This window comes from Aythya marila, assembly GCF_965140915.1.
Source record: "Aythya marila genome assembly, chromosome: 12".
In the NCBI taxonomy this organism is placed as follows: domain Eukaryota; kingdom Metazoa; phylum Chordata; class Aves; order Anseriformes; family Anatidae; genus Aythya; species Aythya marila.
In genome coordinates this window covers 472,129-496,875 of record NC_139053.1, presented here as the reverse complement: position 1 = coordinate 496,875, position 24,747 = coordinate 472,129, and the positions used below count along the sequence as shown (strand labels likewise).

At 35.9% G+C, this 24,747-nt stretch overlaps 1 protein-coding gene across 3 annotated transcripts; it reads left to right on the top strand.

The window, feature by feature from the left end:
• Positions 1-2,112: 2,112 nt before the first annotated feature.
• ZNF507 (zinc finger protein 507) lies at positions 2,113-23,939 on the top strand. 3 transcript variants are annotated; one of them, XM_082769957.1, is made up of 7 exons: positions 2,113-2,136; positions 6,518-8,640; positions 9,923-10,028; positions 14,186-14,300; positions 16,695-16,799; positions 19,600-19,734; positions 19,863-23,939. In XM_082769957.1, the coding sequence occupies exons 2-7, from the start codon at positions 6,523-6,525 to the stop codon at positions 20,224-20,226; spliced, it is 2,943 nt and encodes a 980-aa protein (XP_082626083.1). In that variant the 5' UTR covers positions 2,113-2,136; positions 6,518-6,522; the 3' UTR covers positions 20,227-23,939. The 3 variants fall into 3 exon arrangements, with proteins under 3 accessions (XP_082626083.1, XP_082626082.1, XP_082626084.1); XM_082769956.1 differs by lacking the exon at positions 2,113-2,136 and adding an exon at positions 2,834-2,901; XM_082769958.1 differs by lacking the exons at positions 2,113-2,136; positions 16,695-16,799 and adding an exon at positions 2,834-2,901.
• Positions 23,940-24,747: the final 808 nt, after the last annotated feature.

Below are 24,747 nucleotides of genomic sequence, written 5' to 3'. Positions count from 1 at the left end.
GAACAGACAGATCCAGTTTCTGAAGTTGTCATTAGAGCTTCTCTACTGGAAAGTCAGGACCAGTTTTAAGCCTTGAGTTCTTTCCACATATGCTGTTTTTACCTAGAGACCTCTCATCTTTAGACTCAAAGTTGTGTACTTGCTGGGCACAGCCTAAAGCCCAACTGGGCCTGCACTCAGCACCAATATCCATGCACCTTCCTTAGCCCAGCTGTCTTTGCAACTTTACATTGTGGATGCAGACCCAAGTCTGTACGTGCTGGTCATCTTCCAGTGCCTTTTCCAAATCTCTCAAAATTCCTTCCTTCCCAATATATGAGAGGACAGGTCACATGACTAGGAAGAAGAAAAGAGAAAGCAGTGACCTTTCTCATGGCATACATGTAAGAGAAGTTGCAACACCAGCTGTAGCAGCAGCAAAGCAGGTCTTTTGCACAGGTGTTTTTGGCACAACTAGCATATTTCTGCCACTCGGTATAACACCCTTCATCCCACCCTTAGTATGCAGCTGAGTCAGAAAGGCAAGATAATGGAAGGCAGCGCTTTAAAGAGTTGATGTGTAGGTGTAGGGTGGGAAGTGCACAAAGTGTACAAAGATTTAGATTAGAATATTTATTTGAGGTAACAAGGGATGATCCTTATGGGTCCCTTTCAACTGGGGATATTCTATGACTTCTGAAGGTCATCTAGCACAACCCTTCTGCTCGAATCACCCATCAGCTTTTAAGCAGACCTTGTTATTTAAGCTCCATTTCATTCACTGTACCTGTCAAAATATATATATATATAATCAAAAGAAGCAGTGGCTGAAGAATCATCCTTTCAGTATATTACTGACTGGGCAGAAAGAAATTAGATTGCTTTGGACCTCTGTCAGGAGATATGTAGGACTACATTTGGGGCTCTGGATCAGGTTAAAGTCACAGACTGTAGGATAAGGTTTGAGATTTCCTAAAGCTTCATACAATCAAACAGAGGTTAAACAGTGAATCCAAACACGGTAACAAAATAAATAAAGACAGAGGAAATAATGCTTATTGAAAGCAGGGCAAAATCCATCTCTTGAACAAGTATTTTTTATTGGCCAGTATTTCAAATGCATATCCTACTCCTACCAAACAATGCACAATCATTAACAAAGCTGCAATATGCGGAAGGAAGCAAACTTGCAAAAAGTTCCTACAATTTTACAAGGTCCCCCCAAGTTCAACTGTAAACCCATCCATGTCAACACACTTCAAGTCACTTTCTGGGACCAAATGTTAGATTTTACTTGTCATCGCTTAGCTGTGAACCACTGTTGAAACTCATTGTTCACTTGACTTTCCATATGAAATATCTCAAATTGACAGCATGTAACATTTTTGGCATGCAGCTTCTAAGGTTGTCCCTGACATGCAGAGTATGCTTTCCAACTCCATCCTCATGCTAACTTAAATTACAAAAATCTTCTTGTCAGTTCTCTGCAGGTTATGCTTGGTAACATTATCATTGATTTCTTGCTTAGGACCCAAAATATGGGTGTGGGGGGGAGTAGGTTTCTTGTTTTAACAACAGGTGTTTATCATTTGCAAGTTTTGCTGAAAGTATCATCTGAAAGAATATATTATTTCTTGAAGCACACATTGTGCTGCCTGGCTTGGCATCAGCCTGCACTGGAATGCTTATAAACTTATTATACAGGCAAAGGGCAGGCAGGACAGGTGAATTATGTAAAATGGGAGGTGAAAGGTAAACACCAATTATTTTGAGACAGCCTAAAACCAAATCAGCTGCACTGTGCTGTCAGAAGTGACCACGCATTGCTGTGGGGCTTCGCGCTGGTTGGAAATTTAAGACAAAAATATTAACGGAGCACCGATCTAAGCCCCTACAGCCTTCGCAAGAGGCCGGTGGCGCTGTGTGTGGAGAAGGTGACAGGGACACCACAGCACCCCAAGACGGGCTCGGTGCAGGTTGACGTCAGGGAGGAGCTGGGCCGCGCCGCGCGGGCTGGGGGCGGCCCGGGCCCGTCCCCATGGCAACGGCGAGGAGGCGGTGGCACGGCAACAGCGGCCACCAGCCGGTCACCTGACCCGCGCCCGCCGATCACGTGATATGATCTCCATCGACGCCATCTTGAAGCTGTGTCCGAAGGTGAGGAGTTTTTAAATTTTGTTTTATTGGGTTTCTCTTTAAATTACCTCAAAACCGGCCCTTGGCGCTGCCAGCGCGAGCGGAGAGCGCCACAGGAGCAGCAACCGGCAGGGAGGGTTCGGGGAGCGGCGGCGGCGTGCGGGTGGGCCCTGGACCAACGCGTGGAGCCGAGCCCATGTGCTGAACCTCCCCCGGGGAGCTCGCCGGCTGCTGCCCGCTGCCTCTTCCTCCTCTTCTTCTTCCTTCTTCTTCTATTCTTCCTCCTCATCCTCTTCCTCCCTTCCCACCCGTTCTGGGCCGCGCCGGCGGTACCTGCACGCTGCCGCGCGGGGACCGCGCGCGGCTTGGCGGCACCTCGGGGGTGGAAGGGAAGGGGCAGCCCCTCTTTGCTCTCCCCGTTCCTCCACGGGGTCTCGGCCCTGAACCGCAGGTCATGGGCTGGGGCTGCTGCCTGTCCCATCCCGTCCCCTTGAGGTCGGGGACCCGCGCTGCTTGGGGTAGGCATTGGGGTTCCGTGCTGGCCGTCCCTATATAACAGAGCAGCGATCTGCGTTAAACCTGCGCTAAACAGGGAGCGCATAACTTAACTAATGTGCAAGTGTGTGCTGTAATTGCACAGCTGATAACACGCATCAGCTACAAGTATCAACAATCGGTGCATCTGAACGTACTCTGTTTTCTGCTTCGACATAGCAGTGTTAAATGGCAGCGCCTTTCATTTGTGGGCTTCCCTCTTAGTTCCTATGCTGCTTTCAAATGAAACAGGTAAGGAAAATATTTGCCTGCTTTGCATTACTTATAAAGGGTTAAAATTACTAAGTTTGATTTAAAGTAGTGCCATGTTCCTATAATTTTCCCTAAATGACTCTGAAAATATTTTAGCTTGATGTTATTCCTTGAAGGGCTTCATGTGATGGCAAGTCTGCTTGCAGGGGGAAGAAGCACATTTATTGTTACAATATTATTAAACATGTTGTAGTCAGTATGAAACAAACAGCTAAATGTTTTTCTATAGCTAAATAGGATGGTTTTCAAACAATAGATAAGTGAAGTAAAAGAAGTGGTTGAATGGAAGGTCAGTCGCTATTAACTTTGTTGTTGACATGTCACCCATTTGCTACTGCAACATCTTTTATGTATAATTGGAAATATATGAATGGGATGTAAGTTTTCCTAGCCACATAGACAAGAGTTAGTCATTCAATCTACTGTACCAAGCAGACAATAGAAATTGAAGCTGAAAATGCACATCAAGACATCTGTTTTATATTAAAAAGTTAAATAGTTGGATATTTCAGTTTAATAGTAACTGAACACACATAACATTGATTCCTGTTAGTAAGATAATACTGAACTTGAATTAAATAAGCAGGTTTTTTGGTATACTCACATGTAAAGTGATACTATCTTGTTTTAAATAGATTTATTTTTTAATTTGTATTTCTCCTAGTTGATTTACAATGGCAGTACAATATTGATAATTCTTAATCTGCTTACATGTATCCAGTTAAAGGCATAAGGCCTTTAAGTTGTTTTATTTTCTAATTATCATGAATCCAATTACCTTAATGGCTTCTTTTATTTTTATTTTTCAATTTTAATTTAGACTTTAGCCATTAACAGGTAAATATTCTTGAAACTAACACAGCAAAATAGTAACATTGAAGACAGTAGTCTTGTCTCTCCTAATAATTCAGAATTTAATAATATTTTTGGATGTTCAGCTAAAATACATAAGCATATCAAGTGTGAATGATATTAACATTGCTTATATTGATAATTATGATGCTTCTGTAATAGATTGCTTCAATTGGACAGATCCAACTGGGAATTAAATACTAAAAACTCTCAGAGAATCCATACATATTGGAACAATTATTTCAAGGAAATGTTCCAAATGTATTTCTCAGTGTGAATCTGTGTTTTCCAACAGGTACTGAACTTTGCAATTATAACAGACTCTGTAGATAACCTGAGTAGTAAGGTGAATGGCAAATAAAGATAACTTGACATTCCTGCTTTGAATTTTTCTATAGATCAAAATTATGACATATGTTTTTGAAATAAAAGAAAAAAGTATAGTGGCCTTAAGCCTGACAAATTTTTATGATCCTGCAAATATTATCTGCACATAAATTAAACAATCAGTAGCTCTACCAAATCCATGTGGAAAATAAATCTGAGTTATTCTGAATGAGTACCTTCTGGGATTTGTTTCTGCTTTAAAGAAATTCTTAAATTTCTATCTATAATTTTAGTACAGAAAAGCTATAACAACCTGATTTTTATTGGTGGAAATATTTAACTGCTATTGTGGAATAATTACATATTATTATATATGCTTATTTTCTTGATAGATCAAAAATAATCTGTATATGTGTTCAGACCTTTAACGTACTGCTTACCTTAAAAATATTAAAATATTAGAGTAAGCAATGTATTATGCTTACATTCGAAAAGATGAGGAAGAAATTGTATCATAAAGTCCCATATGTTTTCTAACTAGTGTGTTTTAAGTAAAAATCTGAAAAATAAGAAAGGCATGTCTTAAGTAAACATCACTGGCTGTATCAAATAATAAGAAGAAATTCTATTTCTTTGCTATATTCAATTAAACCAGAAATTGTATGTTCTTGTGTCCAGTAGTAACAGATTTATTTAAAAATCAAAACACCTGCAGTGCTTTACAATAAATGCATTTCTTACAGTTTGTATTTAAGTTCCAGTAAGTGTGATTATTTTTTTTATTTTTTTTATCTTCAGAACATACAGTAACTGGAAGGTGCTTCATTCATATCGCATGTGTTGCCTCAGCAAATAAGCCTGCACATCTTCTGCTGACACTGGGCAATCCCATGAAATCTTCCAGTGTTAAAACAAAAATCCAAAGTTTCCCCAACGTTGTTGCATCTCCTGCAATGCAAAAATGTAAATACATTTCTTACGTTTGTCTAAACAATATTTTGAAGTAGTGCCACATGTGGCAATAGATCCATGCTGCGGTTGCCTCTTTGAGAGGGCCACCCCACCTGACCATGCAGGCATGGCTGAGGCTTAAACCTGCCCTGAAGCATCATCATGGCGCTTCTGTCTTTCTTCCTTACACTGCCTATGGGCAAAGTAAGGCCAGTGGTGCTTTTTATTCCTAGTAGACTCCTGCCAGAGTCAAAAAAAAATTATCTAGAAATACATTCTCATTTTTAAATTACAGCTGTATACTACATCCACAAGTCCCCTTTTTCTTTTTTTTGTGGGCCTTTTGGACCAGTTCTGGAAGTTCTGCTTTGGCCAACATACCTTTCTTGGAAAAAAAAAAAAATTATTCCAACTTTTTTTTTTTTTTAATTTAAGGATAACTGATAAAAGAAGTACCTGTCATCTCTCGATGTTCTACATTTTAAATATAGTATTAAAAAGAAGTATATTAAATACCCATTTGTGTGGGTATTTAATAGGAACCTGAATAGGTTATTTTCTGGCATTTTTTCAGAAGTAAATTCCACTGAAATTCACTGTCCAGCACCCCCATCTCTACTCCACAACTTTGCCCACATCACAAAGTATCCTTTCATGTACATTTATATGTATTGGCTTCTAACTTAATCTTCAACGCTACCACATTATTGCCTGTGGTTTATGGTTAGATATGTTTAAAGAAAGTGTAAGTGGAAATACTATCTTTAGCTTTCCCTCAAAACAAACAAACAAAAACGTGTATAAATTGATTTTCCCTACAATTAAGGAACTATAGGAAAAGCTACAATTAGTAGCTTTTCTAGAAAATGACACTTTTAAGTATGCTTTGACATTTGAATGGTCTTTAATACAGTCAAAGCGAAGTGACTAACGTAACTACATACCAGAATTACTTATTTGTACCAACTTCTCAAGGGAAAAAAATGCTTATTTTTGTAAATTATGTTGATGTAAATTGACATTTGTTTTAGGAGACATCAGTGTATCAGAGTGAGTACATCAGGAATACGTTTTCATACCGTATCATGAGTTTTACTCATAAATGTGCCAGTTACTATTGATTGGTTTATTTAAGTGTCTAGCATTCAAATGGGTAGTCCTTGTAAAGAAAAACAATAGTTGTAACAATGCTAATCAGCTTATGCTTGAAAAATATTTATCTTGCCAATATACAACTTGGAGGCATGCAGTTAGAGGCTGTCCTGGAAGTACTCTGTCCAGATATTTTGAATAGTATTTATACTATCTACATAGTCCTCAAAATATTTGGCTATTTAAATAGCCATTCTGAAAGTTTTTATGAAGTTGGTGGCTTTGGGCTTCCACATTTAGTAGATAAATACTACTGGTTTGTGTTTTTATTATTGTATTAATTTTTAATATTTTATAAAACACTTTATCCTAGATATTATGGAAGAAGGAAGAAACGTTGCAGTACTGATGCCAAGTATTAGAGAACAGGAAGCTGTACTGATTTCTGAAACAGTCATTGGCCCAACACTGCAAGCCAGTGAAGATCAGAGGAAATGTAAAACTGATCCACTAATCCATGTTATCCAGAAGCTAAGCAAAATAGTTGAAAGTGAGAAGTCACAAAGATGCCTTTTAATAGGGAAAAAACGTTCCCATCCTAATGCTTCTGCACAGTCCTTTGAAACGGATGATCTTTGTGAAATCCCAGCTAAAGCAATTGAGTTCTCTGTTATTGCTACTAAAAAGACTGAAGAGTTACAAGCTGATTGTTTTGTGACTGAATGTCTTCCACAAAGCAAAAAAAAGGTGACATGCTACCAGTGTAGTCTATGTAAGTTTCTATCACCTTCTCTCTTAATGCTACAAGAACATATAAAACAACATGGGCAGAAAAATGAAGTGATATTAATGTGCTCAGAATGTCATTTTGCTTCTAAAAACCAAGAAGAACTTGAATCTCACTTCCAAAACTACCACGAGAATGGTAGTAAAATGCAGACAAAAGTACAGCAATGTGTAGATGTCTCGAGTTCATTTTTGCAAGGGCCAGTGGAAAGAAGTGTCAAATCAGGGACTGATCAGACAGGAAATGTGGAATGTAAAGATATAACTCAGTCTACTCATATACCTGAAATGGGTAGGAGGAAATGGTATACTTACGAGCAGTATGGCATGTACCGGTGTTTAATCTGTCGGTACACCTGTGGTCAGCAACGAATGTTGAAAACTCACTCTTGGAAGCATGCAGGTGAAGTTGATTGTTCCTATCCTATCTTTGAGGAAGAAAATGAAACTGCCAACTTGTCAGAGATGGTTGTAACTCATACACCTCACAGCATGGATGCAGTTGTTCTTTCTTTGGAAAATAATGAACTAGATATCCATGGTGAACCTACTCTTCAACTTCAGATTTGCAATTCTGAGCAACTGTCATGTAAATCACCAGTAGGAACAAATGTAAAAGAAGAGGTGATAAATCAGTCTCTAGTGCATTCTCCTACTACAGAGGTTTTAGAGGAGACTGTATCAGATACAGAACGGGATAATTTGGTAACTGATAGCCTACTTTCATCAGCACAGAAAATCATTAATTGTAGTCCAAATACAAAGGGTCATGTTAATGTAATAGTCGAACGTTTGCCAGGTGCTGAAGAAAGTGTCTTACAAAAGCCTTTCTTGATAAACACTGACATTGAAACAGAAACAAAAATAATCTCAGAAGCATCCCGTGTTACCGGTGAAGAACCTGATGAAGTTTATCATTCAGATGAAATCCAAGAAGTAATAATAGGATGGAATAATACCGAGAAGAAAGAGAATGAATTAAGCCCTATTAAAAATGTAGCAACTGATGAAAATGCACCTCCTGTACGAAGAAGGACAAATTCTGAGTCTTTACGACTACACTCATTAGCTGCAGAAGCTCTTGTTACAATGCCTATCAGAGCTGCAGAACTAACAAGGTCTAGCTTTAGGACTTTGACTGGGGAAGACACTGTGGTTGCAGATACGGGGCAGGGAGAGGCTAATGGCCTGTGCATGGCTCATCCTAAATTGGTATCCTCGCATAAGAGTCCTTCAGAGGAGTTTAGTGGCTTAAACCAAAATGAATGTGCAATAGTTGAGATACAGAACGAAAGGCCAGAGTTATCAGAAGCACCAATTAAAATGGGCATTAGTATGTCACTACTCACTGTCATTGAAAAACTGAAGGAGAGGACAGATCAAAATGCTTCTGATGATGACATTCTGAAAGAATTACAAGACAATGCACAATGCCAAAACGCAAATGATGCAAATATTCCAGGAAGTAACCTAGTAGAATATATACCCAGTGCAGATCGGCCCTACCGCTGTCGCCTCTGCCATTACAGCAGTGGTAATAAGGGCTACATAAAACAACACTTGAGAGTTCATCGTCAGAGGCAGCCCTATCAGTGTCCGATCTGTGAACACATTGCTGACAATAGTAAGGATTTAGAGAGCCACATGATCAACCATTGCAAAACAAGAATGTATCAGTGCAAACAATGCAAAGAATCCTTTCATTATAAGGTAAAGTTATTTCCTGTGCCTGTCTATAATTGCTAAATAACCTATTTGTCTACTTTTTTTTTTTTTTATAATTGGTGATCCCTCTTTCTATCTTGATTCAGTCTGATATCCTGGTTTCATTGTCATTACAATTGAGGGTTATTGCTAGCAGTACTTTCTGAATATACCATTCAGCTATAATTACTCTGCCTTACCCAATGAAATAAACTTGCTTCTTCACATAAGTTATTTTCATGAGAACCATCTTATGAACATCTTAATATCCTGTTGTTCTGCTAACCTGTAGCAACTAAAAAAGTGGAAGCATCAGAGAACTTAATAGCAGAAATTTTAAGAGAATGCTCAGATGCACCCACTAGTTGTGAGTGTGAGCAAAAGCAATAGTAATTGGGGGTAACAGGAGAAACTGCAAAACAGATTATTATTTTTTAAATTTCTTTCTCTGTTTTTGCTTTAGGCTGGATGTTCTGTAGAACAGAGCTGCAAGATGAGTTGCCATAGCAGAATATTTTACTTGGGCCTTTTTTTATCGTCTCCATTTTAAGCATTGATACTGATGGTGTGTGTGTTCCTCTGTACTCAATTCAGTAGTTACAAATAAAGAATAGATAACAACAGTACCCAGTCTTAAAACTGAAACTCTTTTAGGCAGCGATAGTGCAAATTTTGCTGTATTTCCTGTTGTCTGGTCTTAGTTTGAAAAACTATACTGGTTGGGTAGAAAAAGGCTTTCTCTCCCTCTTCCTCCCCAGGCAAGTAGAAACCACAACAACACATTCTTAAGTCAGAAGGCAAAAAGAAAATGGAGCCATTTTTACACAAGCCATCCTCTAACCTCTAATCTTATATTGCTTTTGGAGTATAATAATTCTGGAGGAAAAACTGTTTGCCACTTGTACATGAGAATGTAGAAGATGGGAAGAAGGGGGAAGAAGGAAATAGGGAAAAGAAAAAGCTTGAAAATAAAAAAGTCAACATGACACATTACAGTTACAGATAATATGTATATAGTCATTTTTCTAATGAACGGTTTTTTTTAAATTAACAAAAATCACAATCATATGAGTCATTTTCATCAATCCTATATGTTATTAATTAATGTTATGTATTTTGTTTTGTTTCCAGTAAAACTAACTGAGGGATAATCTGTATATATGCTAACATATGTTTTATAACAGTTGTCATTAAAAGTTGAGTAGCAATGTCATATATTACTGCAGTGTCTGAAGTGACCGGTGAATGTTTGTAGTATGTATTTAAACACGGGCAATTGTTTTTTCAGAGCCAACTGCGAAATCATGAGAGAGAACAACACAGTCTTCCAGATATCTTTTCAACAGCCACATCTAACAAACTAACTGTTTCAAATGACATAGATGAAAGAGAAGGTACTGTTTATATTGTCACTTAAAACTACAAAAAATCATTCATAAAATGACTTGTTTGCTATACTTGCGGGCTTACTGTTTTTAAGGTCCTTTTCAGGCCAAAATGTTTTCACATCTATACCTAACCTAAATGCGTGGCCTTTTCAGTGTGCAAACTTACCTAAATGATCAGTTTTGAGATCTCTTACTCACAGTTATTAGTAGGTAAGACATTCTTTGCACATTTAATCAGATCCTCTTTTTCTTCTTTTTGAAAAACAATTTAAATATTTACAGATAATAATTGTTATGGAGTATTATTTTGCATTTTTAAGAAAAACAATCCTTTTTATCTTTCTTCAGCAACTATAGTATTTTCTAAATTTCCTAGAGTAAACAAAATAAAGCCCTTTTTTTAAACTCATTGTGGTTACACAGTTTTCTATCAGCATATACATACAATACAGTCTATTCTGCTATTAGAAGTTTCTGTTTAATTACGGTAATGTCCAAAATGAGTCCAAAATGAGTTTTAATCCTGGAGAGGCAAATGTAGAACATTTTAAAAATGCAAGCTATATATGTAATAGTCACTAGGGTAACCAAAGGTATGCATTTCTAAAACGTTTGGTTAACTGTGTATCTGCTTATAATTTAACAGTGTTCTTAAGAAAAACAAACCTGATGTGTAAAGGTAGTGAAATAGGAAGAAAATAGCTAATCCCTGAAGTTAAGGGAAATGTGATCCTAAAATCCTTTCAGTGCTCTTGGAGGCCCAGTATCTAATATAACTTCAATGCATCCTCTTTTCTGGTGAGATAAAGCTCCTGAAAATATTTACAAAGCTTCTATAGGCAGAACTGTAGATTTTTTTGTACTTAGCAATTTTAGAGTATTGTTGAAAAATGCTAGTAATTATATCACCTCTGAACAACTGTGAGATAAAATATTTCACAGTTTGTGTTCATAGTTCTCTTCTGTCCTAACTATGTCTCTTGTTTGTTTATATAGCAAAATGTGTACTATAATAGTACTTAGATTGCAGTTGAAATATCTGGGTTCTACTCTCACCTCATTGACGTTAGCACAGATACTTGTGAAGAAAGGTACTAAGCAGCATGAGCCAGGTAGACGGCTTGAACCATTAACAGTTTGTCCAAAGCAACATGGTAGGCGTCAGAATAAAGTGAGATCCTTAACTCCTGACTGATTCTTAACTCTTGTTCTGTTAGCTCACACTGCCTCTTGTTTTGGCTTTCAACATACGTGATGGGAAATTAAAAATTAATTGGCTCACTAGCCTCAGGTAGAATGACCCTTCCTGGCTCCTTTTTGCTCTCATCAATGCAGAAGACATTAAGACATTTAAATATTTAAATTCGGGAAATTGTTCTGTAGTGCTTATTATATCCATAAAACCTAAGCTTCAGATAGCTATCTGAATTCCAGGGGAGCAGAAAAAAGGCTAGGGAGGGTCTGCTGGTAGTGAGAACATTAAGTTTTGTGTTTTATTTTTCTTCAGAAGAAATAGCATAGTAAGAGAAATGATAGGAAAAACATTGTGAGTTTTGCTGGTTACAAATATATGGTAGCACAGCTTGGATTAGTAGTTCTGACACTGTTTTGACTATTTTAAACCAAGATTTTTTAAAGATGACCTAATAAAGCAGTACTTTGAGATTCCTGAATCATATCAGACTTGTGAATACTGTACCTTTTGAGCTAAAGTCCTAAGGTGACTGAAAATCAAGATAGCTAGCTGCTTTTGAAAATACTACATTTTAAAAGGTGTTGTTAGATGCTATATCCTGACCTGGTAATTTAACTTCCACAAAGGAGGAACCTCTGTTTGTGAAAACTGTCTGCCTTCGATGTAGTTATTTCAGAGATTTTTTTTAAAGTATTTATTGCTCATTACTGTCTTAAAAGTGTTACATCCAGGCACCTTAATTAAATGTTTACCCCACATGAAATTCAGTAATGGTGATTCGAATTAAAACAGTTTTCCTTTTAAACTTTTATTAACTCATGCTTTGGAATGCTTAAATTATTTCAGAACCAATTTATAATCAAATTACAACACCACTGTAGTACAGCAATCTCTTGTCAAACAAATGTCATCCCTGTAAAGCAACACAGAACAAAGAAGTTTATGGCATAGCATCTGTTTATGTGAAAGATGCCTGAGCTGGAACAGTTCCATTTCTTGTTTATGAAATAGTTAGTCCTAAAAGTCTCTTTATTCATCATGGTTGTACTATAAATTAAAAGAGAACATTATGAGACTGGATATGATTTGATTGTAAATGTCTAATAATGAGGGAATAGGATAATAAGCAGAATTACAGGAGCACCTGTTACTGCTGTGAGAATAAAGATCTGTCATTCCATGTTCACTTTAAGAGACCTGATGTCCTCAATCCAGAAAGCAAAAAAATCCCACAACCTCAAGAAATAAGCTGCTGAAGGAGGCAGGGGACATGACTGCTATTTCACTTCAGTTAGAGATTATATGATGTGTTACATAATTCATGTGCATTTTGTTGAAAGGCTAAATCTAATGTAGTGATTGATATAAATAATTGCTCCTAAGTTACTAAGTTACTGGGTGGTTAGCCTCTTACAACTATGCAATAGATAATATGCTTGTGTAACATTAAAAATCTCATTAGATACTGTTTGTTTTAAGCAGCCTGCCGAATAAAATACCAAATTCATAATATAAAATACGTTTAGAAAAGGTTTATTCTAAAGTTGCAGAATTTAAGAAGGAAAACCCATTCTGATAGAGCATGCAATAGACCAGCCTTCACAAAACCCATGCTCTACCAAAGATCTGCAGTCCAGTGTCTTTGTGTTCATTTGCACTCTGCATAAATGTATATTCATAAATGAATAACTACAGAAATGTAAAATATGATGTCTCCAAGGGTGAAATTAAGATTATTTTTTTTTAATTTAAATTAAAGATTTTCTAACAGTAGTAAATTTTAAAAAGTTATATGAGCAGATAGTAGGAAAAATTCTGATATATTTTGCTTTAAGAACTTTAAGGTTGAACTGCAAATGGCTTGACTGTTCAGTCAGTGAACAAGAATTTGATGTAAAGTTGAAACGAACTTAAGCACCTACCTTACTTGCTCTTCGAAAAGGAAAAATCTAAAACCTTCAAATAGTGAAGAGGTTAGATGCAGAAAGCAAGACCTTAGATTTTAATTAAATGTTTCTTTTGGCAGTAGTCAAAGTAGTTTTGATTTAAGCAGCTCCAGATTGGTATTCCTTTGTGTATCTGCGGTTAAAGTCATTTGAAGAGTGTATGAAAGCTGCTGTATGATGAGCTGGAGTGGGAAAATGACCTGCATAAAAAATACCATCCCTCCTCTTAAATGTTCATATTTAAACCCAGATCAGTTACATTATTCAGTGAGGGAGCAGGAATAGGGCTGGAGTGTGACTCTGTGTCTACAGAGTCACATCCCAAAAATGTTCAAACTGTGCACTTGTAAGCACAGATTTTCCTATGTAAAATTAGTCATTAGCCTTTGTCTCTGCAACCATTAATTTTTCAAGAGTCTTTTTTATTCTGGAAGGAGAAACAATTTTTGTTGCTATTGCTTTTCAGTAATTTGGTGATGTTCCAAATTATTTCTTTATACATCTGGTCAGTATTTTGTTTTGTTTTGTTTTTTGGTGGCTTGATTTTTGTTGTTTGTTTTGGTTTGGGAGGGTTTTTTTAGATAATCTCAGATCCTTCTGAAAATGGCTGTGAATGTAGTGAGACTACAGTTAGAAACTTCTCTTTTCTCATTGCCCATCTTCTCATGATTTGATTCATTCTACAAAACAGTGAAAAATGATGGGTTCAGCAGCTCCCACATTTTTTCACCTTTTGCTGTAACTCAGGATTTTGACCCAACTGGAAGAAGGGAAGAGTTCATAGAAAGAATGTGTCTTCCTAAAAATTTTAGTAATTCCAGTAGAAGGTAGGGCAAATGCAGAACAGCATGGTAAATAGAATGTACCTTTATTATCTCTGTCTATTGCCAGTTTGCTCCAGATACTAAAGTATTACTTTCAAGTGTTAATTCATGTTTCATAATTCAGCTGTGCTGAAATTATCATCTGAGAACTGACAATGCTGGATTCAACTGTCGAAAATGTCGTGTTTTTTCATATAGGAAATAAGTCTTCACTTCAGAAACTGTACAGATGTGATGTATGTGACTACACAAGTACAACTTATGTTGGTGTACGAAATCACAGACGAATTCATAACTCTGATAAGCCCTATAGGTAAGTCTCAATTATTGCTAACTAATGCTAGGCTCTTAGTCTGCTTGTTTTAATGCAATTTTGAATATATATTAAAGAATGTCAGTACTATAATTTTACTGCAAATTTGAAGGAGCCATGCTTTCTGTTTGATTCAACCCTATGTAATTAAAATTTCCTAGTGTCTCCAGGATGCATTGCATTTGAAAACTGCTGGTTTTCAGTTTCAAGCATCCAGATGTGGAAAGGGAAATAATTATCTTGTAATATTGAACTTTGGCCAACAGCAATAATTTATTTAGTACTCATTAAATACTTCATTTTATTTTGGATTTACCTTATTTCAAAGTGTTCTCCATTGTGATATTGCTGCTTTTAAAGCTTTGTTTCAAAGCAGCAAGGTAAACAGCAAGATTCACATTCCTTAATGAAGGAAGGAGGAGGAGTCAAGGTACATCCATAAAGTCTTGGCTCCTACAGTTCAGCAAATTGCTGCCCTTTGTCCTGTCCCCTTACCTTTTTTCCAGGTTTCAAACAATATTAATACATTTAGGATCAAATTGTATAGCTTTTGTAGATGGATGTTACATGGATTTACAGAAAAACTTGGATATCTAGAATTACATTTAGTACTATAGGTTCTCAGCAGAAAAAGCAAATCATGCATTTTTCTGTATGATTCTGGTTGCTGTATACATGTAAATTCCTGCCTTTTCAGTCCGTGCTCATTCATCTCTGGATCTCTGTCCCTCTCTAATGGCTAGAAATAGATCTGAGTTAATACAATTTTTGAGCTAATAAACTTCCGTCTTTTTAATGCAAATTGTGGAAACTCATCTTAACACATTGAAATGCTTAACTGAGCCAGTAGCTTTCTCTTTTGGCTAAAAAAAAAAAAAAAAAGGACGTGTGTTTTAATTTATGCATTATAACAATATCCATTATCACTAGCAAAAATTTGAAAGATATTTTCTTGGAAAGTAAGTGTGGAATACAAATAGATATTTTTTTCTTCTCCGAATCTTCCCTATTTCCATTATTTTTAACTTAGTTCTGTTGGAACAGCAGATACTGTAGTATCATGGTATTTGGTAGTTTTCTGAGTTGGTGTTAGCCCACCCTGTTTGATTTAGGAATCTTTGAAAATTTTCCATTGATGATACAGACTGCTGCTTACTAAATTTAAGCCTACAGATCCAGCTTGCTTTTCTTATTATTTATGCATGAATCCTTTAGACACATCTGCAGACCTTGTAGGATACTCAAGACACAGCTTAAAAACTGTAAAGATTCAGTATTTATGGTATTTTTTTTCTTTTGAAAGATGTATTCCTCAAGCCTTTCTGCTTGATCAGATAGCGACCTAAGTACATTGTAGTGATTTTCACACTCATAAAGGTATTTTATTATTTGTTTAACAAAAATTGCTGGAAATTAAACTGTATAGCCTCTAATTATTCATTTGTATTGATTTGATACCTTCTGGACATTAATACTGCACAATTAAATCCTTTCAAAAATAAAGTTAGGAACTTCTAGATAAATATCCTGTAATCTCAACCTTTTTCACTCTATAGACCAGACTTAGTAAATGTTGGACATTTTACCTTTTCAAAAAAGAGACAATTAAAAATCCTGATAAATGTGCAAAGGTTTAGCTGATCTTGATGGCTTCCATTAGATCTGTTATGTGGTACTATATTTATGCATATCTTAGTATTTTGTGTAATACTCTGTGGTCCAAATCCAGGGATCTCAATCTAGGATCTCATCTATATTGTTTTTAGACAACGATACCATGAAAAATGTAAAAATAAAAATAAAAATTTAGACAGCATGATGCAACTCACTTGTCTTAGGGCACTTGAATCTAAACATGTTGATCTTGTCCCTGACTTTTACTTCAGCTATCATGCTCTGAAACTTAGATGTTTTATTACTTAATAGATAGTTTGGCATTTAAAATGTCATGAGAAATGCCTGTTGCATTAAGCAGAATACATATTCTTAAGGAACAAGACTCGCTTCTAGGTACATTGTCTCCCCTATAGCTTTTATGGCCATATTGTGCCTTTGCGTAACATAGCCAAGCAATCTACATCACAGCTATTGTAAGTGCATCCCTTACAGATCATGAGGCATACCAGCTTTAGTAGAGGTGCACAAGGTAGCTGTAAGGATGGACCATGGTCAGTATTCATAGTGATTCTAGCTCGGATTCTAGTTGGAGTCTTTTTTGGAGCGCAAAACGTTCTCATAGTCCAAAAATTGAAAGATGTCATCACTTGGACTTCTGTAAATATTGTTAGCCTTTAATTGTAGTCTTTCCAGATACCTTTGCTTTCTCTTAAATTATATTTCTGGAAGTGTTAGTAGTTAATTGTCAGATTAGTTTACTTCTTGTTGTCTCTTTAGATGTCGAGTATGTGACTTCGCCACCACAAATATGAATAGTTTGAAATGTCATATGAGGCGCCACCCCCAGGAGCATCAGGCAGTGCAGCTAATGGAACAGTACAAGTATGTAACAGCTCTGATTTAGCAAAAAGCTATGATAGTACTGGTTTGGTTGTGTTAAGATATAAAGCAGAGTTTAGATTATATTCTTTTCCCTTCTATATTCATTCTTTGTTCCAGTGACTTTTTTTATTGAGAGGGAAAGAGAAAAGGAAAGAGATTTGATATGGTGTTCCCAGGTGATATTTATGCTAGCTAATTAAATAGGTCCATGGCATCCCTCTGGTACAATATTCCGCTCTCTTTCCAAAATGGGGTGGTTGTATATAAAATATGTATTACAAGAGGCTTCTGGACCGTGTTAATTGCCAAAGCATGGGTGGAATTGTTTAGGAAAATGTATGTGCCAAAACCATGCCTGGGGCACTTCTAACACTGTAACAATATAGATTGTTAAATTCCAGCACCCAGGAATGTTCTCTGGCGTTGTTTAATATCCTAATCTAAGCACAGCCTAAGTATATACACGTTTGTTAGAATCCAGATTGGAATCACGCTGCCCTAGTTAAGAATGAGTATGAATAGTCATTGTTTAACTGATGAGTGTAGTTTTTAGTCTGTCCATCTATGTTTATATACATAGAGAGAAAATTAATGTACTTCAAAAAAAGAGACTGTCATTAAAAAGGGTTAAGTCACTCAACTGTTGCTTCATTCACTGTGTACCAATCCACTGACCAAGCTGTGCTAGTAGTGCAGAAAAATTATATATCATCATATAATAAAAGACTAGTTGAATACATGTGCATACAGAACAGAATTAAGATTATTTTTTGACTCTTGTGTTTTGCAAAAATTCATTGTGACCTAATTTTATCTGTAAATGAATGATAAGGTCTGCTTTTTATTTTTAACAATGGCATTGTTTTGAAAAAGTCTTATTTGAAATACTAAGATTCTCAATCTGAGGGTGAGCTTGCCTATTTTTGAAAACATCCATTTTCTTTACAAGGCTCCAAATTAGAAGGAAGAGGAAAAAATAGAGTAGCACATTACAAAACACGTAATAGAGACAAGTGAGCTAGAAAGTCATGCCTGTTCCCCAGCAGGACAGAATTATGTCACTACCTAAGGAAGGCAGTATACCATTGTAATTTTTAAACACTGTTTTATGCAGGCCTTCTTGTGTTTCCAGGTCCTATTTCTGAAGAACTCTTCCTCAGAAATTTACAAAAATTTACTAGTATAGTAGTAATTTTAATAGACTTATCATAATACAACTTATTAGGGGATCCCATTGCTCGGGTAGAAATCATTTAATTCTTATTGACAAATGAATGAGATAGACTGAGATGCATTCCTAACTATAATTTGTTAGAAACAGTTCGCCTTCAGTATCTAGGAAAATTTGATCCTAGTCTTCTTCGTGTGATTTGAAAAGCTTCCTAAGTAGCTAAGCAAAGCAGCTTTCTTGTCCAAAAGATGATGAGCTACCACATCTTTACCCTGAGTACTGTTCAGCTCCAGAGTGATGATATACAGTATCACTCATCTCCTTCATGCTCAGATAACTAATTTATCATCTCAGAAAACACTTGTTAAAAAAATAAACTCCTCTGTTGTATGTTCATGTATGAGAAAAGTCCTGTGGGATTTGATCAGTCATATTATTTGTCTGTAAATATACAATATGTCTATGTAAATGGAATTTATTTTTCAATGCTTTTGAACTATCCAATCAAATTCTAGCAGAGGAAGAAACATTTTGTGTTCAGTTCTGAATTGTGCTGTGTATTTATCTGAGTGTCATAGAATTTGCAACTGTTTTTAGAAAAGAGATTGGACTATTGGGAGAAAGAGAGAAAAAAGTACCAAAGTATTACCTTTATTAAATGTTCTCAGTTGCATTTAATTAAGTATGGGCTAAAATCTTCTTCCTACAAGAGATAATTGGGATTGGATACATAAAGGCCTTACTTCCTAAATACTAGGAGTGTAAATTAAATTTAATAGGACAACTACCTCTCAAACTTGAAAAGCATTTCTCAAACCATTTTTCTTGAAAAGATCAAGCATAGCTTAATAATTAGGATTATTTAGGCCGTGTTTTTGTCCATCCGTTCCCCCCCCCCCCCTCAGAATTTTATGTATAAAATTCAAACTTGGTTGAAGAACAAGTCAGTGTTTCTTCACTGTATAAGTCAGTGTTTTATAGGGAAATAAAAGATTTAGCCTTCTACTACCTTGGGCTGCTGGAAAACTCTATGGACAAAATTATCAATCTGTGATCGTTTTCCAAACCTGGCTGGACACTGTGTGGGGAACTGCTCTAGCTGATCCTGCTTGAACAGCTGGGTTGGACTTGGTAACCTCAAGAGGTCCCTTCCACTTTCAATGATTCTGTGATCCTCAAATAAACTACTATATGCTACAGCAAAAAAGGCTTTATTAGTTCAGTTAAAATTAGCACTGCTAATTATACAGCACCTGCTTGGTTTAGAACAATGGCGAAGAGAGCTCCCCACCTGGCTGCCAGATACCACACAGACATCTCCATGTTTCTGAACTATTGCATATTTGCAGTATTTAAACAGTTTTATCAGGCCAAACATAAGATTTCAATTAAATTATTTAAGAAGTCAGAAGAGCCAATTTTAAGTTCTCAGACTGTATAAATAGTCTTAAATTTTGGAATAACCATTTTACAAACTTTTTTGACCTAGTTACAAAACTGAACAGGGCGACTAAGAAGAGGATTGACTTGTGTCTTGCTGCTTACTCATCCTTTTGGAAAAAGCAGTGAATTAGTACAATAGTAAAACTTAACTTTTAAATGCATCTCTTCCCCACATCTTTTCTCTAGATGTTCTCTCTGTGGATATGTATGTAGCCATCCTCCATCCCTGAAGTCTCACATGTGGAAACATGCAAGTGACCAAAACTATAACTATGAACAAGTGAACAAGGCTATTAATGATGCAATTTTGCAAAGTAGCAGGTATGTCTTACCTATTTTCAAGTCCTATTATCTAGAATTTTCAAAGGAGCCACCTCTAATCCAAAGTACAATTCCTGTCAAAAAGCAACAGCTGTACATTTTGATAGTTGTTTCTTTTATTATTTCAGGTTTCAAGGACAGCTTCCTGACAAAACCTTGTTGGAAGGCACAGATGAAAGTACAGTACCTATACTAGGAAGTTCAGACAACCTGGTGTCTTTTACAGAGTCTATTAACCAGACTAATAATGAAATTTCAGGTTCTGATGAAAATGAAAAACCTAACTTGATGAATACCTCAGGTGGTTTAGAAAAGAACTCCACTCTACCCCATCTTGGCACAGAATACTGTGTTCTTCTCTTCTGCTGCTGCATTTGTGGTTTTGAGTCTACCAACAAAGAAAATTTGCTGGATCACATGAAAGAACATGAGGGTGAAATCATAAACATCATCCTAAATAAGGACAACAGCACAAATCAGAGCACAAACTAGGTGAAGCATTAAGTTGAAGAGGGGGTTTCCTAGAGTGACATTTTCTATCTTCACTAATTTTGCCTGAAAAACTTGGTAAAGAGAAGAATTGCAAGCAAAACTTGCCGATTTCCCATTCTAAGTCCTTGTTTCAATAAGAATTCAAATTTTTAACTAGGGATCGATGAATCGTTTTAGAGATAAATATCAGGAGTAGGGAACAGAATGATCCATTTTAACCTGTTATTTCTCTGTATGGTGCCAAGAACGTGGGATTGTTGTTTTTCTTCTTTCCTTTTACTGTCTGGTACTAGTCAGTAACAATGACTTAGTACAGTATATTAAAACCTAAAGACATGAAAGCTTTGTTGCTTCCCAAATAGTTACGCAAAAACATTTTAACCCTCTTTTTTGAAGATAGCAACTTACCAAATACAAATTTTACAACAGGATTTCATCAAACTCAGCCTGAATTCTGGAAGGTAGAAAGAGGGGAGATAAGCGCATATGTGTGCTTGCATGTGTATTCCCAATCTGTTTTTAAGACCTTACAAACTCCAGGTTGTCTTTCAAAAAAGAGTGGTATCCTATCCGTTGATTTAAAGCACCAGGAACTGAGTAAACTAGAAGCATTTTGCTAATAACTGTCTCTAATTGGATCCTAACTATAAGCTGGTATCTTTTAATTGATGGTATATAAAAGATTCTTCATAATAATGGCCTGCTGTTTCTTAAAAGGCTTTCTTAACACATTCAGCAGAACTATGTAAGAAATAAATAATAATTAAAAACAAATTTAAACTAAACCTGCAAAACAAGTCACCTCATATGTCACTATTAACTTGTGGTGATTGTAGTACCTAGGAGCACCATTTTTTATGAGAACAAGGTACTAACAGTAATTGCCATAAAGATATTTTTAAATCTATATAGATTTCTAAGGATGCAGATGAAGAAGGAAAGGGATTTTGAGGAATGCCTACATGTTCTGGAGTTCCTTGAAAGTTGCACCAGCTGTATAAATAATCCCATTTGTGTGACAGGGTTTAATTGTAGATATAATACACAGAAGGATAAAGTAATCATAGCAATGTTCCTATAGAAAGTTATATTTCAAAAAATAAAATATGGAAACCATATTTTAAGCAAAATCATCAAAAACAGTCACTTGTAGAATAAATTTTACTAGTGTATATAATACAGGCTCAGAAGGGGAATTAGGGATTACTTTGTTTTCTAAAAAACATATAGAAATCTCTCCCTTGTAAAGCACCGTAAAATTAGAGTGCTTTCTTTTTGTGTGTTAACAGCAGTTTGCAGAAGACAACATTCATCAACATCTCAGTTGGAAATATATACAGGCTAATCACCTTGCAACTTTGCTAAGGTCATTCATAAAGTTGGCTACTTAAATTATTTGAAATACAGACTTCAATCAAGAGAAGCAGTAGCACTTCTAAAAGAAACCCTTTTGTAACCTGATTTAAGCTTTCTAGTGTGGCCGTTTATTTCTGTTTTTAAAGAATGGCAGTTGCACGGAAGCATACCTTGTTCCTGACATGGGAATGCAGTTACCTGATTTTTTAGAAGCTCATTTCTTAAAAAATGACTTACTCTTAGAAAAATAGTGTTTTACATTTATTTCATATTTATACATTTCTGCTAGCAGAAATGAGCTAGAACAGTAAGTCTAAGAAGGTGGTATGTGTAGCATACAGTCTGTTGTGCATTGCTGACTGTAAGTGGTAAACAAGTCGGGTTACTACTTTATGAAGCAGCACAAAATCTAAATGCCAGTGTAAAAGGCACTACATTCCACGTACATTCAGCAATTTTTGTTGTTAAGTGGTTTCCTTAACTTGTTCAAGTTAAATATCTGTAGTTTTTTATATATAAAATTGATATCAGAAAGTACACATTTTACTTTAAAATTGATATAATGTCAAAGCATTTTTGTGTCATATTTGAGATATTTTAAATACAGATTTGTAGTATTTTCAGTTAAAAGTTATTTTTAATATTTCTACAGATTTTTCATTTAATGAACAAGATTTATTCACATCTCAAAATCAGTTAGAGATAGTAAACTTCTAATGGGATATTCATACTGTCTTATTGACACCAGTATTTTATCTATAGATACAGAATTCAATATAGAATTCATGCAAAAGTAGTAAACTATTTGCAGTATATCTGATCTTCTTCATTCAGAGATCCTATTTGTTGAAAAAATTAAAGGTAGGAAGAGATCCAAGATAATGTTAAACTACCAGCCAGTATTCACAGAAACAGTATTTTGCCACTTTCCTTATTTTTGCATAAAGGGATAATTATTTTAACATTGCTCTACTAATGAAAGAAAAAAAGGTGAAAAGCTTGCATTCATAAGCTAAAAAGAAGGTGGCAGCGAACCAAGACTTAAAAAGCAAGTAGCTTTCAATCAAAGTTAAGAATTCTGGTGTACATGTTTGCAACATTTAATATAATGCACCGAGACTGACTGTAATGGGATTCCTAAGCAGGATGTATCTATTTACATTTGCTCTTTTCCATCTCGTTGCTTTTTTTTGTTTTGACCATGTGTTACTATAAAATAGTATAAAGTTAGTTGCCTCTAAAAAGTGTTATCAGTCCTATCAAATGCCAACAAATAATTCTTTCCCATATGCACAGAGGTATGTTTAACTGTCTCCCTGCTGCTTGCCATTAGTTACCCACTCACAGTTCTCATGGCCTTTATGAGAAGTTCTGCATGTGAAGTAATTATAGGCTTAGTTTCTGAAAGTAAAGTATTTCTCAGGTTACCTGCTTTAGAAAGTGTATGGTTGGCTTGTTTGCATGTTATGTAAGGGTTTTTCAAGCACATTTCAAAGTCACCAACTCTGCAGTCTCCCCCTTTCATATTTTCAGATCTTCTGTCACAGCACTATGAGCTGATCAGCTATTTCACTTGCTGTTTGTTTTATTAAGAGTTTGATCCATTATATGAACTGTAACTTGCAGCTTTGATTTTAAAGGCCTATACTTCTATTAAAGAGAAAACTTCCTTCCTACTAGACAACACAGATAAATAGGTGCGTATTTCATCTTTCTGATTTATGCTTGGAGTGGGATTCAGTCAGTTATTGTATTTTCCTCTTTCAGAAGCACTTATTTAATCATTTTAAAAGATGTACGGTTGGTGCTGAAAGTAACGTTTGTTAAGATATATTTAATAGAAATTTACATTTGCATTTGATATTCATGGACATGGGTACATGTATTTTTTTAAGAAAAGGTATTGTAACACTATGGCACTGCTTTTATAGCCAAAGTACAAAAAATTTAGAAAACTGACATGTAAAGACTGCAGTTAATTCTGATACTGTATCTTATTAAATAGGATGACTTCCATTTTATAAAATTACCCAGCACATTAAGCTGCATGCCTTAAGCTCTCTCTAGGATTGTGTTCCTGATAGATGACTGTTCGGAACTATGAAGCAAAGTCTGTAGTACTACTTTAACTACCTTCTGAAATACTGTACAATGTTAGAATAATTTATTTTGCTTTACAGGAGTTTGTCACGTATTGACTTTAATAATGTATTTTGGTAATAAACTTTTTTTGTTAAACACTTTAGTCACTTTTATTTGACCTGTATGAAATAAGGTTATGAATACAGAAAACAGAGACAAGAACCAGTGTTTAGAGATAGGAATCTGTTTACATCAAAAAGTACTTGAAATACTTCACTGCCATTTCACACTCTTGTATCAAGATATTAGTTAATGTTACTACAAGTTTTGTAAAAGTAATGGTAGTGATGAAATAGGAGACTATTAAAGCAAGTTCTGAATACAAGGAAGTATACAGGGAAGCATGCAGTTACATTGGAACAATGCTGAAGGACAGAGCTGTCTTCAAAATTCACAGTGAAGCTAGTGGGACTTTTGTCCCTAATTTCAATGGTGTGAAAGCCTTACACAGCTTTTTTCAAGTGATGGATTCATGCTTATCTATCATGTAAGCTAAATCTTGCAACCTAATTTTATATACATGCTACATTTCTTGGCCTTGCTGGAGCTTTGCTTCCCATCTTTTTCCAAAAATGGAACCAAAACTTAAAAAAAAAAAAGTTCTAACTGCTGCTGCTGGCCAAGGAGAGAAAGTACCACCAGAGTGCCCATTCCTGGTATTATCTGGCTTACACTAAAATAGGTTATTTTCTTTCACTTCATTATTGCTCTTACGGCCCTGGGCCAAATACGTTACAGTACAAAAACTGGAACTTAATACAACAGAAGAGCCTCAGTAGAAGATACTGGGGGGGAAATAACCTCAGCAGAAGTTATTTCCCCCCTAAGCATCCTGCTCCTGCGATCCCCCAGGTTTCCCCTGACCCATTTGCCGTGTTTTACACAAGAAATGCGTGGCTCCGTTAGGTCAGCACGGGCAGCACCATCCAAACCGCCGCCTTCCCCCTGAGGAGCCCTGCGGCCAGTCGCTACTGGCAGCGCCCAGGACGTGCAACTTGGGCTGTAGGTGTCCCAAAACCGAGT